A 13,756-nucleotide genomic window follows, 5' to 3' on the forward strand; every position below is an offset into this window, starting at 1 on the left:
GTTACAAACGCTGATTGTTTCTCCAGGGCAAGGTGAGTATCAGACCCCAAATCGTGGACCACCTGACCAGGGAATCCTAAACCAGAGACATTCTGACTCTCAAAACTATGACTCAAAAGACGATTAAACCCAGCCTCTTGGTTATTCCCCTTTAGAAAAACAAACAGACAAGAAAACCCTAACTCAAAGACAAACATGGACTGGATCTGAGGCTTGGCTCATACTCCCTTGCCTGGCGCTCTGTAATAAATCCTTACTCCTTGTAATCCTTACTCCACTGTCAGTCTGGTTGTTTTTTTTTTTTTTGCGAGCCACAGGCACACAAACACTTTGCTCCGTTATAATAGAAAAATCAACTATCCATCAACCATCAACTCAGAGATAACCACTGTCAATACATTTGTTCCAAGCGTGTGGTTATTTTTACCTCCAACAAAACAGGAACTGCAAAGGACAAACGATTTCAAGAGGAAAGCGCTGACGGAACTCCGTAACTACCTAGATACAAGCTGAAGCTATAATAAGAAGGCGGATGGGCCAGGTTAGGACCTGAAGGAAGCCGGCTGTGTTCACTCTAAGGGAGCGTGGAATCACGTCTCTATGGTTGTTCCTGTGCCGGAACACAAGGATACACTCTCTCCTTCTGCGGAACTCTATGGTCAGAGGGGACGCCTCTGTGACCCCGGAAGCGATCCGGAGGAGCGGGAACGGCAAGATGGCGGCGCGAGCGGTGTTTGGGGCCCTGGGCCGGCGTCTCTGGCAGGTAAGGAGCGCGCTACGCGGATTAGGCGGCCTAACAGGGACAGTTACCATTACGTCTGATTGCCAGGTGTCATTCTTCCCAGCTTCCGCGATATTTATTTCGCACCTTGACCCGCTGTTTGGAAGAAGGTGGCGAGAAAAGGGCTGATTTTATCTCGAATTCTCTCAGCATAAAACAGAAGTTAATGAGTCAGGGCAGAGACAGGAACGAAAAGAAGAGTAGACTATCAGAAATGGAAAGGATATTGGGCAGCGAATGTTGCAGACCCCGCCTTTCACGTTTGCGAAATAGGCTCAGAGAAGTCAGGAAGCTACACCTCGCGAAAATTTGGTAGCTTGAGAGTTTAGACGCTTCTCACGGAATCAGATTGGGATACCTTCCTGATACCCAGGTTTCTGAGACTCAGATGACAGTCGCTGAAGTCAGAGGAGTGGGTTAACTATCCTCTGCTGGATTTTTTGGAGAAAAGGCAAAAAATTCAAGCAGCGGTCCTTACCTGGCTTCAGCACTCCTCTGCTCTCCTATACATGTGTATGTATAGCGGCGTCCCTTCGCTGTTACCTGAACTGTCATAACATTGTTAATCGGCTACGCCCCATACAATAGAAGAAGTTTTTTTTAAAAAAATAGTTAAGGACTCCAAAGAGCTTTGGGTTTTGTGTTTTTTAAGCTATCGGTTTTTTAGCTTATTAGAAAATACAACGAGAATCTTAAAAATCCTTAATTAAAAATAATACAAATAAACTCATTACATGTTAACATAATTAGCGATTTTATGGGAAGCAGCTAGATTTTCCAAAACAAATTGAGAGAGAGGAGTGGTATGTTTTATGTTTTTGCAAACCTCTTTAATGTCTGGCTTAATAGAAAACAGCTTCTCTAGCTGCTTCTGCAGTCTCTTACTATGTCAGAGGTCATACAGTCTCTGGAAAACTTCACTGTACTTTGATGAGAGACTAGAGTGGGAAAGCTGAAAATAGCATCTTACTATTATTATAAAAAAATAAGTTTAGCCTCGGGAGCCACCTCTGAAAGTGTCTCATTAGTCCCTCAGGGGTCCTTAGACCACACTTTGAGAACCACTGTCGTTAAGTCAGGTAACGATAGAGGTTGAAATTTTGAATTATTTTTAAGACACATTTACCCAGAGCAGAGGCTCCACTCCCTCAAAAAAAGAAAGGAAAGAAAAGGTAAGAACTTCTTAAGGTTCATTTGTGGATATAAGAGCACTTTAGAGTTGAGATTTTAAAAGCATGGGAAGATCCTTAGGAAGTGCCATATTCCTTAGACCTGTGGTCCTTCAGCACAACTGCATTGTGGGCTCAGATCAGATCAGATCAGTCCCTCAGTCGTATCCGACTCCTTCCGACTCCATGAATCGCAGCACACTAGGCCTCCCTGTCCATCACCAACTCCAGGAGTTCACTCAAACTCACGTCCATCAAGTCAGTGATGCCATCCAGCCATCTCATCCTCTGTCGTCCCCTTCTCCTCCTGCCCCCAATCCCTCCCAGCATCGGAGTCTTTTCCAATGAGTCAGCTCTTCACATGAGGTGGCCAAAGGACTGGAGTTTCAGCGTTAGTATCATTCCTTCCAAAGAAATCCCAGGGCTGATCTCCTTCAGAATGCACTGGTTGGATCTCCTTGCAGTCCAAGGGACTCTCAAGAGTCTTCTCCAACACCACAGTTCAAAAGCATCAATTTTTTGGTGCTCAGCCTTCTTCACAGTCCAACTCTAACATCCATACATGACCACAGGAAAAACCATAGCCTTGACTAGATGGACCTTTGTTGGCAAAGTAGTGTCTCTGCTTTTGAATATGCTATCTAGGTTGGACATAACTTTCCTTCCAAGGAGTAAGCCTCTTTTAATTTCATGGCTGCAGTTACCATCTGTAGTGATTTTGGAGCCCAGAAAAATAAAGTCTGACACTGTTTCCACTGTTTCCCCATCTATTTCCCATGAAGTGGTGGGACCAGATGCCATGATCTTTGTTTTCTGAATGTTGAGCTTTAAGCCACCTTTTTCACTCTCCACTTTCACTTTCATCAAGAGGCTTTTGAGTTCCTCTTCACTTTCTGCCATAAGGGTGGTGTCATCTGCATATCTGAGGTTATTGATATTTCTCCCGGCAATCTTGATTCCAGCTTGTGTTTCTTCCAGTCCAGCGTTTCTCATGATGTACTCTGCATATAAGTTAAATAAGCAGGGTGACAGTATACAGCCTTGACGAACTCCTTTTCCTGTTTGGAACCAGTCTGTTGTTCCATGTCCAGTTCTAACTGTTGCTTCCTGACCTGCATACAGATTTCTCAAGAGGCAGGTCAGGTGGTCTGGTATTCCCATCTCTTTCAGAATTTTCCACAGTTTATTGTGATCCACACAGTCAAAGGCTTTGGCATAGTCAATAAAGCAGAAATAGATGTTTTTCTGGAACTCTCTTGCTTTTTCCATGATCCAGCGGATGTTGGAAATTTGATCTCTGGTTCCTCTGCCTTTTCTAAAACCAGCTTGAACATCAGGGAGTTCACAGTTCACATATTGCTGAAGCCTGGCTTGGAGAATTTTGAGCATTACTTTACTAGCGTGTGAGATGAGTGCAATTGTGCAGTAGTTTGAGCATTCTTTGGCATTGCCTTTCTTTGGGATTGGAATGAAAACTGACCTTTTCCAGTCCTGTGGCCACTGCTGAGTTTTCCCAATTTGCTGGCATATTGAGTGCAGCACTTTCACAGCATCATCTTTCAGGATTTAAAATAGCTCAGCTGGAATTCCATCACCTCCACTAGCTTTGTTCGTAGTGATGCTTTCTAAGGCCCACTTGACTTCACATTCCAGGATGTCTGGCTCTAGGTCAGTGATCACACCATCGTGATTATCTGGGATGGTGAAGATCTTTTTTGTACAGTTCTTCTGTGTATTCTTGCCACCTCTTCTTGATATCTTCTGCTTCTGTTAGGTCCATACCATTTCTGTCCTTTATCAAGCCCATCTTTGCATGAAATGTTCCTTTGGTATCTCGGATTTTCTTGAAGAGATCTCTCGTCTTTCCCATTCTGTTGTTTTCCTCTATTTCTTTGCATTGATCGCTGAAGAAGGCTTTCTTATCTCTTCTTGCTATTCTTTGGAACTCTGAATTCAGATGTTTATATCTTTCCTTTGCTCCTTTGCTTTTCGCTTCTTTTCTTTTCACAGCTATTTGTAAGGCCTCCTCAGACAGCCATTTTGCTTTTTTGCATTTCTTTTCCATGGTGATGGTCTTGATCCCTGTCTCCTGTACAATGTCATGAACCTCATTCCATAGTTCATCAGGCACTCGATCTATCAGATCTAGGCCCTTAAATCTATTTCTCACTTCCACTGTGTAATCATAAGGGATTTGATTTAGGTCATACCTGAATGGTCTAGTGGTTTTCCCTACTTTCTTCAATTTAAGTCTGAATTTGGCAATAAGGAGTTCATGGTCTGAGCCACAGTCAGCTCCTGGTCTTGTTTTTGCTGACTGTATAGAGCTTCTCCATCTTTGGCTGCAAAGAATATAATCAATCTGATTTCGGTGTTGACCATCTGGTGATGTCCATGTGTAGAGTCTTCTCTTGTGTTGTTGGAAGAGGGTGTTTGTTATGACCAGTGCATTTTCTTGGCAAAACTCTATTAGTCTTTGCCCTGCTTCATTCCGTATTCCAAGGCCAAATTTGCCTGTTACTCCAGGTGTTTCTTGACTTCCTACTTTTGCATTCCAGTCCCCTATAATGAAAAGGACATCTTTTTAGGGTGTTAGTTCTAAAAGGTCTTGTAGGTCTTCATAGAACCGTTCCACTTCAGCTTCTTCATCGTTACTGGTTGGGGCATAGACTTAGATTACTGTGAAATTGAATGGTTTGCCTTGGAAATGAACAGAGATCCTTCTGTCGTTTTTGAGATTGCATCCAAGTACTGCATTTCGGACTCTCTTATTGACCATGATGGCCACTCCATTTCTTCTGAGGGATTCCTGCCCGCAGTAGTAGATATAATGGTCATCTGAGTTAAATTCACCCATTCCAGTCCATTTCAGTTCGCTGATTCCTAGAATGTCTACATTCACTCTTGCCATCTCTTGTTTGACCGCTTCCAATTTGCCTTGATTCATGGACCTGACATTCTAGGTTCCTATGCAATATTGCTCTTGACAGCATCGGACCTTGCTTCTATCACCAGTCACATCCACAGCTGGGTATTATTTTTGCTTTGGCCCCATCCCTTCATTCTTTCTGGAGTTATTTCTCCACTGATCTCCAGTAGCATATTGGGCACCTACTGACCTGGGGAGTTTCTCTTTCAGTATCCTATCATTTTGCCTTTTCATACTGTTCATGGGGTTCTCAAGGCAAGAATACTGAAGTGGTTTGCCGTTCCCTTCTCGGCTCATTGGCCCACAAACACAGGGGTTAGTCTTCTCTGTGAGTATGCGTGGAGAAAGGCCTGTACCTCTTACCACCTGGTGGTGCTGTGCTTGATTTCCTTTCTTTTTTGTTTTTCCCCCTTGATCCAAGGGAGACTATGAAAGTTTTGATTTGCCTCCTTGTTCAGTAAAGAGAGGGAAAAGGATAATAAGCTATGAGTAGGCATTCTTAACAACTTAGGTGACCCTCCATTGTTTTAATTTTGTTTGTACTAAACTGGTATTCTCAACTTTGAAGTGTTTTTAAGGATCTGTTAAGCTTCTAGTTTCTCAGGTTGCACTTTTAAATATCAGGAAAGCTTAAGGAAAAAAAAAAAGCAGGTGGCCGATTTTGTGTTACATACAGTGAGATAGATTTCCTACAACTGGAAGTTTTGTTCCACCAGGGGGAGCTGATAATACAGGATTTGGGAATGCTGGATTGTTGCAGTATGAGGCACAGGAGTGATAGAAGATGGGTGTAAATTCCAATGTGTGTTTCAGTTTTCTTATAAGCTAGTTGTTATAGCTAGTTACTTATAAGCTAGTTGTCCCAGCCAAAGCAAGAAGTAAATATGCTGGAAAAGGCTGAAAGCTTCAAGAGTGCTTTAGAATTCTTATTCCAGCCCAATAAATTATAAAGGCACTTTTTCTTAATGTTCAAAAATATTTAAGTAAAATATGTATTATATTGAAATAATGGTCAAATTAAGTCACATGTTTTCTTCCTTAGTATCCACATATTTAATTCATAGCTATTCATGTGAGAATTGCTTGTTTTTAAAAAATTCTTGCTCCTGAGCTTTAAAAGATATAGTCTGTGGTATTTTGAGAGTCCTTTTTGATTATCAACTCTACCATTGTCTGCTTTTTTTTTTCCGATGAACCCTAATTTGACAGTTTAGTTACCCTAATTGTTTGTTTTGTTTGTTTAGTTCCTATGTCGTGTCTCTTTTGTCACCTCATGAATTGTAGCCCGCCAGACTCCTCTGTCCATGGGATTTTCCAGGCAAGAATATTTGAGTGGGTTGATATTTCCTTCTCCAGGGGATTTTCCCTACCCAAGGATCTCCTGCATTGGCAGGTGGACTCTTTGCCATTACGCTATTTGGGAAGCCCCAGTTATCCCAATATCTTCATCTAAAATAAAGAGAAAACCTGTTGTTTGAAGCATCCTCTTGGGTTTTAATGGAAACAATGACTGGTTTGGAAATTGACTTCAATTCTAATACACATCTCCCTTTTTTTTAAGGGTTCAAAGAATTTTTCTGTAAGCAGTTCTAGGAGCAATATAGCCAAAAATGATGGCTTTCTTCTGTAAGTATATAATTGGATTTGCTAAATTGATAAGAAAATAGACTTTTAGGCTGTTTTACTTAGATTTCTCTTTGTTTCCACACATAGCAGCACCAGTATGAAGTGGGTACAGTTTTCAAACCTACATGTTGATGTTCCCAAGGATTTGACCAAGCCTACGGTATGCACTCCCTATTTCTTGGCATAAGAAGCTACATTAGCGATAAATTTTCCTCCTTATTTCATTTGAGGCTGTTTCCCAAAGACTTTATGAATAAAAAAAATGTGTTCTAAAATACTGGCAGGCGCACAGTGAGCTGAGGAAAGTATTCTCTGATGTCCCTGAGTGCTCAGGGTCGCTTTCAGGCTGTCAAGGTGAGAGCTAATTGAATAAATTATTTACCCCAGATAACTGGCATTGAGCAATCTTTTGCTTTTAGCTCAATACAGTGTGCAGAGTTGTCATAATCCGTGATGTTGCATACTTGGTATTATAGTATAGAAGCATCTTTGTGTGTGTGTTTGTGTGTGTGTGTGTGTGTGTGTGTGTGTGGCCTTCAAGTCTTTATTTTCATTTTAAGACAGTAAGTCTGGGCCTGGACAATGCTTTATTGTTCACAGTGAGCATTATCACAAGCAAAATCCAGGAGTAGCCGTGTAACCTTGTTTCCTTTCATTGAAAGTCATGGTTCCATCAACCCAGTTTTTGGGTTATTTGTAGTTTTTATAAAATCCTTACAAGTTCCAAACCAAATGTTTGCAGTCCCACCCCTCAAAAATAATCCCCTTTAACAGTTTGGTATGAATCCTTCTAGACCTCTATATATAATCATTTTTCACACCACACACACCAAAATGGAATTGTGATATATGTAATAGACTGCTGGTTCAGTGTTTTCACTTAATAGCATATATAAATGCTGAGCCTCCAGATGCCTGCGTGAGCCAGACCTGTAAGGAAAGGTGACGGGGTGGCCACAGAGGCAGCCTGTGCCCTTTTTAAGCAAGACAGCTGCTACTTGCTGTAGCCACTTGTGTTATGTGGGAAATCAGCCCTAGGGATGTCATATGGTCTACATTTTCCACATGAAATGAAATTCTAATATTTATGTGAAATCTTTTGATTTTTAGTACTTGTAACAGATTCAAAATATCTTTAAAACCCTATAGAGAATAGTCATTACACATCTTAGGGCCATACTCCCCCTCTGTTGTCCCTTCACTTACGGATAGTATGTGAGTATTTTCTGTTCTTCCAACAACCATATTTGGGGGTACTTGCAAGTGATTATCTAGTTTCCTGATGAGTACGTAGATCTACTTTCAGGGGCAAAGTGATTTAACTCTGAAACATTGGATTAGTAATATAAATTATTGGTTTGATGGATGCATGAAGCGAGGGTAATTCACCTCTTGGAAGAAAGTCAGAAATGTCAAACCCATTATTTTAAGATCTTTAAGTATTAGGGTAGAAGAGGTAGAAGTTAAATGTACAGTCATTTTAATTAGAAATGAGTCATTTTTCTATTAGGGCAGGCTAAATAAACATGGACAGACCTAATAAAAAGAATATGAGTAGCAATAGCTCACTTTTGTTTAATGATGTTTATAATTTATAAGCACTTAAATCTGCGCTTTCTTACTTGTTCCCAGCAGAAATGCCATAAACTATAGCACAGGTATTGTCCTATTTATATATAAGAAAACTAAAGTGCAGTGAGGTTAGTATATGACTTGCCTGTTGTGATTCAGCTTGAAATGGGAGAGTTTAATACTCAGTCCAGTTCTTCTGACCAGGCTAGTTTTATTAACAAGCCCCTAAGTCCTTTCCTGTTGTGTATTTGAGGTTCAGTAACTTAAGCTAAAGGGTTCCATTGGTGATTTTGTAGGTTGCTTGAAAATCCTTTTGATTCAGACTGTATTATAACTGATTCTTAAGGGTCATTCTGGAGTCTGAATGTAGTCGTATCTAGATATTTAAAGATGCGTTTTTCTCCCCACTTACTAGTAAACTGTGAACTTGTTCAGTTGAGGATAGTATTTTAAATTTTCCAGTATAAATATTAGAGGAACCATGCTGAAGCTTTTCTTCTTGGTTTTAAAATTGCAGATAACCATTTCTGATGAACCGGACACATTATATAAGCGCCTGTCAGTTTTAGTAAAAGGCCATGATAAGGCTGTATTGGACAGTTACGAATATTTTGCAGTGCTTGCTGCTAAAGAACTTGGTATCTCTGTTAAAGTGTAAGTATGATATTTCTTAATCTGACCTGTTAGCAGCTATAACATAGTCAGGAAAATGGTGCCAGTCCCAGCTAGGTCTGAACTCTTAAAATGGGACAGAAACTCATGATGGAGAGAGTTGAGGTTTGTTATTCTAAGCAGAATCATTCCTTCCCATCTACCAGAATTTTAAAATACTAGAATGAGTGAACAAGGAAAATGAAGGAATCCTTTATCTAGAAATGGCATAGACATAGGAGTCCCAAGAAGCCTGTGTGTCTGGAATCTCCATGGGGCAGGGAGGTGGATTAGGTGAACACACGGTTTTTCAGACCTGTTGGATTTGATGATCTTTGTTATTATATCCATTGTTTTAAAACTGCCTTAAGAAACATCACTCAACCCAGTACTTTGATGCATGAGCAGAGTGAGCTTCATATGGCCTTGAAGTCTCTGCAGGGTCAAGTGTAACTACCTCCTTTGTCTTGTCATCTGCTCTCTGATGCTGAACGAGGCCCATTTGGAGCTTTGCTAGTCTTGCCTCCTAACAAAACTGAAGGAACGCGCACGTTTCCCCTAACAGACTATAGTTTGTGCTTACCAGTGTGTCTGTAATGCACACAGCAGATACCACAGCTGCGTCCAACACATGGTGCTGCTCCCCCAGCTCATACATTTGGTCTGTGCAGGTCCTCAACGGTGTGAAAGCCAGAGGCGTGTGTGTGCGCGAGCACTTGCATGCCAAGGCTTGTTTTTTGGGTCTGTGGCAAATGTTCCTCTTGCTGTCTGTGGGTTTATTTTGGCCTGAGCTTTATGGCAGCAGTTGTTAGAGATGACAGTCTCAACAAATGGAAGTCTGTAAATGATAGTTAATGCCTATAATTGAGCATGAGCCTGACCTACAAGATTGTGGAATCATGCTTTGATATCAGTGACTCAGGTTTTAACATCACTTAAGTGTGTTGCTTTGCCCATTAATTTTCCAGACATGAACCTCCAAGGAAAATAGAACGATTTACTCTTCTCAAATCAGTGCATATTTTCAAGAAGCACAGAGTTCAGTATGAAATGAGAACACTTTATAGATGTTTAGAGGTGAGTTTATTTCAGATATTCAGGCTTTTTTTTTAATGCCCCAAATTTCACATGAGCACATTATAATTTTCCCTTAACTTGGCCTGTGGGCTTCCTTTCAGTCAGTCCATGTCCAATAGTTGTAGAGAAGATGAGTGGTTTTTGTGTGTTTATGGAAGAAACGTGATAGAAAAACATTGAAGTAAAGCCATCCTTCAGAGTGTGTTTGCTTAGTCGCTGAGTTGTATCTAACTCTTTGTGACCCCATGGACTGTAGCCCGCCAGGCTCCTCTGTCCATGGGTTTCTCTAGGCAAGAATACTGGAGTGGGTTGCCATGCCCTCTACCAGAGGATCTTCCCAACTGAGGGATTGAACCTATGTCTCCTGCATTGCAGGTGGATTCTTTATTGTCTGAGCCACCAAGGAAACCCTTTTCGAAGTAGTTTAGACTTTAACTCAGGAGTGCACATTATGTTGACTAATATTTTTAATAAGAAACTGCAGGCAGTTTTTTTTTTTTTTTAATTATCTGGCTGTGACAGGTCTTAGTTGCAGCATGCAGGATCTTTCACTGTGGTGCACAGGCTTCTCTCTAGTTGCAGCGGTCTGAGTTGCCCTGTGGCATATGGGACCTTAGTGCCAAGGATCGAACCCACATCCCCTGTGTTGGAAGGCAGATTCTTAACCACTGGACAGCCAGTGAAGTCCCTATGTTGACTGAAGTCCCTATGTTGACTGATTTTTATACACTAAGCTAGCATTGGAATAATTTTGCTTATATTTCAGAAACTCTAGCAAAGTTTTCACACAGCTCTAATAATTCTTTTCTCATCCTCACTGAATTCTCCATATCCATGATAGCCAACATTAAGGTTTTTCATTCATTGATTATCATTCATTTGTGCAGCCACCCAGGTCAGCACAGCCCTGTGGTTGAGAAAAGCATGGGATCCGGGGTCCGCCAGCCAAGTCCAAGCACTAGCATTTGCTGGCTGTGCGACCGACCTGTGCCTTACTTAAGTCCTTCATCTTTAAATTGGAAATAATAACGGGACTCATCTCTCAAGGTTAATGTGAGGATTAAATGAGATGTTTATCTAAAGCACTTAGACTATTTTGTCACACAATAAATGATTGGTAAATGTTATTAAAACAAGTGCTTGTGCATCTTTTATATGAGAAGCTCTGTACTAGGTATTGTATTAAGACATTGCCCTACCCTTAAATGAAAAAGAAAAATCCACAATTTTATTCACCTCGCCATAGAGCATACAGAAAATCTTACACTGTCTTATAATTTAGTTTTCTGTTTGCTTTTGAGTTCTTTTGTGACATTCTTGTGCTGTTTTGATACCATATTTGCCATCTGGGTTTCATGGAGCCCTGTCATTAAGGCATTTGGGAGTAATGTTTCCCCAGTTCACCCAGAGGATCTACACTTTTTTCCTATAAATTGGAATTCTGAAGAGTTCACTGATGAAGAAATGACTGCTGATTTACCCCCCCCCCCCAAAAAAAAGTCTTAAAATTTCTACTTTAACAGCATAGCATGTTTGAAATTTTAGTTAGAACATCTCACTGGAAGTACAGCAGATGTCTACTTGGAATATATTCAGCGAAACTTACCTGAAGGAGTTGCCATGGAAGTTACAAAGGTATGGCTTGAATTTCTGTCTCAGTTACAGGGAGATCTATATTGTTGTGTGGATACATTTCCTCCTGATTGCAGCCACCCCGGTGGAGGGGAGGACCTGGAAGGAGACTTGTCCCAGTGGTTGGGCTCTCTGCCTGTCCCCCGCGCCCCCAGAGCAGGGGGCGCAGCTCAGCAGACTGCAGCCCACATCCTCCCAGAGCAACTTGTGATGCCTCCCTTCCTCTCAGCAGTTGTCTCAACACAGGTTCCACATTGATTGGTGGTCCCTGGAGATCACTGAGGAGCAGCAGATTATGTATGTGAGAGTTTATCTGCCATTGAGTTTCCTTCTCTTTGTTTCAAAGTCCTGCAACAAGATGAGGGGGTAAAAGAAAAAGGTCAGAGGCCTTGAGGGAAGAGAATGAATATATTCAGTTTGTGGCTGAAGAGTTCAGTTAAGTCCATTATACTATAATTTTGTTTTTCTCTCTAGACAAGATTAGAACAGTTGCCAGAACACATCAAGAAGCCAGTCTGGGAAACAACACCAGAGGAAAAAGGAGACAGCAAGTCATAAAGTCCCACAGTGACCACTTGTGCCGGGGTATGGAGTGAACGTGTCAAGCGGAGGGACCCTCCCATGAGGACTACTTCAGGTCTGCCCGACTGCGCTCCTGAGGCCGCATGGCCTGATCAGTGGAACGCGGGGGTCAGAACCTTACAATACGCTGGACTGTTGTGCAGGAACCACTTTATCTGTTCTTTGTAAGCCTCATGTATTTCAGTTCTGATTTTAACAAATATGAGCAAACCATTTGGACCACTCTGTGCCAAAACAGTCAAATTGACATTTTGTTATTCCACTATTGTTTAGTTATTAGTTTATACTGATTGTGATTTCTGTCTTTTCATTCATCTAAAAATGAGTGTTCCACATACTCCTCACACACATTTTTTTCTTTTGAGGGACCTAAAAGGAACCTTTGGTTAATTAAACATTGAGCAGTTCGAGTTTTTGATACTTACCTTAGCGTAGGCTGGCATATGATAGTTTGGAATGATGACCACCAAGTTTTGCCTCATGTGAGCATTACTTTCTTAAAAATGGATGTACTTTGCAGCAGATCAAGCATGTTTATGGCTTATGCTGAACCCCTCTGGTGCTGCCTAGAAGGGTCACTGTAATGGAATTTGAGCTCTTGAGAAATCATTGATTATTGGTTCATTCATCCCGTAATTTGTTTATTCAGTAAGCTTTTCTTTTGTTAGCTCAGTACTGTAGTAAATACCAAAAATTGAATAGCAATAATGGCTTTCAAAAATTGTGCAAGGCACAAATAAATACTTTTCCTTATTAAGTTCCATGCTGATAAGACCTCTTTCTTTTGCTGAATAGCACTCTTTTTGTTTGGAGATGTCTGCTTTTCCATGAAATTAGATCGTGGTGAAGAGCTCTGACAGAGGCAGGATGACAGTGGGCCGAGACTGCTGGTGCATCAGCCCCAAGGGACTGGCTCATTTCCTTTTTACAGAAGAATCGGGTGCTTGTCTTGTGGTTTCCTTCTCATCTTTGGGGTAGTTATGACTTCTCAGTTTTCCTCCCTTAAACTGGAGTCCCTGTTCTCTTTTCCTGACCTGCTATCGAGTATGCGTGTTCTGAATGCACACTGCTTATGTATCAGGCTTATATTACTGTCATTAACTTAGAAAGAATTACAGCCTTGTCCACCAAGACCTCATTCTGTTTTCACCTCAGTTGTGGACTCTCATTCACAAATGTATAAAGCGTGATTACCCCAGGTATAAGCCTCAGGATTAAGAACTGATCAATAAAACAGAACCAATATAATAGTAAATATACATAACAAAGCAGCCATTGTGGCTCATTTTCACTATAAAAAGATTCTTTAAAAATAAATACAGACCCACATCTAACCCTTTTGGTGCTTTTATTACAGACTGTGCCAGTCACGTGATTATAGTAGGGTGACTTGTGCACTCTCGCATCTGGTGGCTTTCCTTTAAAGGTATACTTCCATTTCCAACTGTTTTCAGACTAAAGTAGCCTGTAAACCAGATGACTTAGCTCTTCACATTACATATTAAAGTCTCATTTTAAGATAGAGATAAACTACACACACAACTAAAATTAGTGGTATTTCCTTGACATAAGTAATTGGCATATTTGAAGCCTACTTGATATAAACTAGGTAACTTCTTTATTCTCAGACTGAGAAAGTTTTGTTTGTTCTTTTAAATCGGGTCTCCTGAGTAAAATGCACATTCTGAAAATTAGAATTAATGCCCAAGTCTCACTTTCTGTTCGTGGTGGTGATGA

The 13,756-nt window shown here is 40.9% G+C and overlaps 1 protein-coding gene across 2 annotated transcripts; it reads left to right on the forward strand.

Annotated features, from left to right (window-relative positions):
* Window positions 1-619: 619 nt before the first annotated feature.
* MRPS10 (mitochondrial ribosomal protein S10) lies at window positions 620-12,776 on the forward strand. 2 transcript variants are annotated; one of them, XM_006069196.3, is made up of 7 exons: window positions 620-763; window positions 6,441-6,505; window positions 6,596-6,665; window positions 8,595-8,731; window positions 9,697-9,805; window positions 11,351-11,440; window positions 11,912-12,776. In XM_006069196.3, exons 1-7 carry the CDS (start codon window positions 656-658, stop codon window positions 11,993-11,995), a joined length of 663 nt encoding a protein of 220 aa, XP_006069258.2. In that variant the 5' UTR covers window positions 620-655; the 3' UTR covers window positions 11,996-12,776. The 2 variants fall into 2 exon arrangements, with proteins under 2 accessions (XP_006069258.2, XP_006069257.2); XM_006069195.3 differs by having other exon boundaries at window positions 623-763; window positions 6,593-6,665.
* The last annotated feature ends 980 nt before the right edge of the window (window positions 12,777-13,756 follow it).

The sequence above is a fragment of the Bubalus bubalis genome, chromosome 2, assembly GCF_019923935.1.
Source record: "Bubalus bubalis isolate 160015118507 breed Murrah chromosome 2, NDDB_SH_1, whole genome shotgun sequence".
Lineage (NCBI taxonomy): Eukaryota > Metazoa > Chordata > Mammalia > Artiodactyla > Bovidae > Bubalus > Bubalus bubalis.

Excerpts from the sequence above, each read along its gene's own strand:
- MRPS10 (XM_006069195.3), top strand. The coding sequence starts at position 656 with ATGGTCAGAGGGGACGCCTCTGTGACCCCGGAAGCGATCCGGAGGAGC. Across the intron at positions 764-6,440 it reads TGGGCCGGCGTCTCTGGCAG|GGTTCAAAGAATTTTTCTGT; the intron begins GTAAGGAGCGCG and ends CTTTTTTTTAAG. Across the intron at positions 6,506-6,592 it reads AAAAATGATGGCTTTCTTCT|CAGCACCAGTATGAAGTGGG; the intron begins GTAAGTATATAA and ends TTCCACACATAG.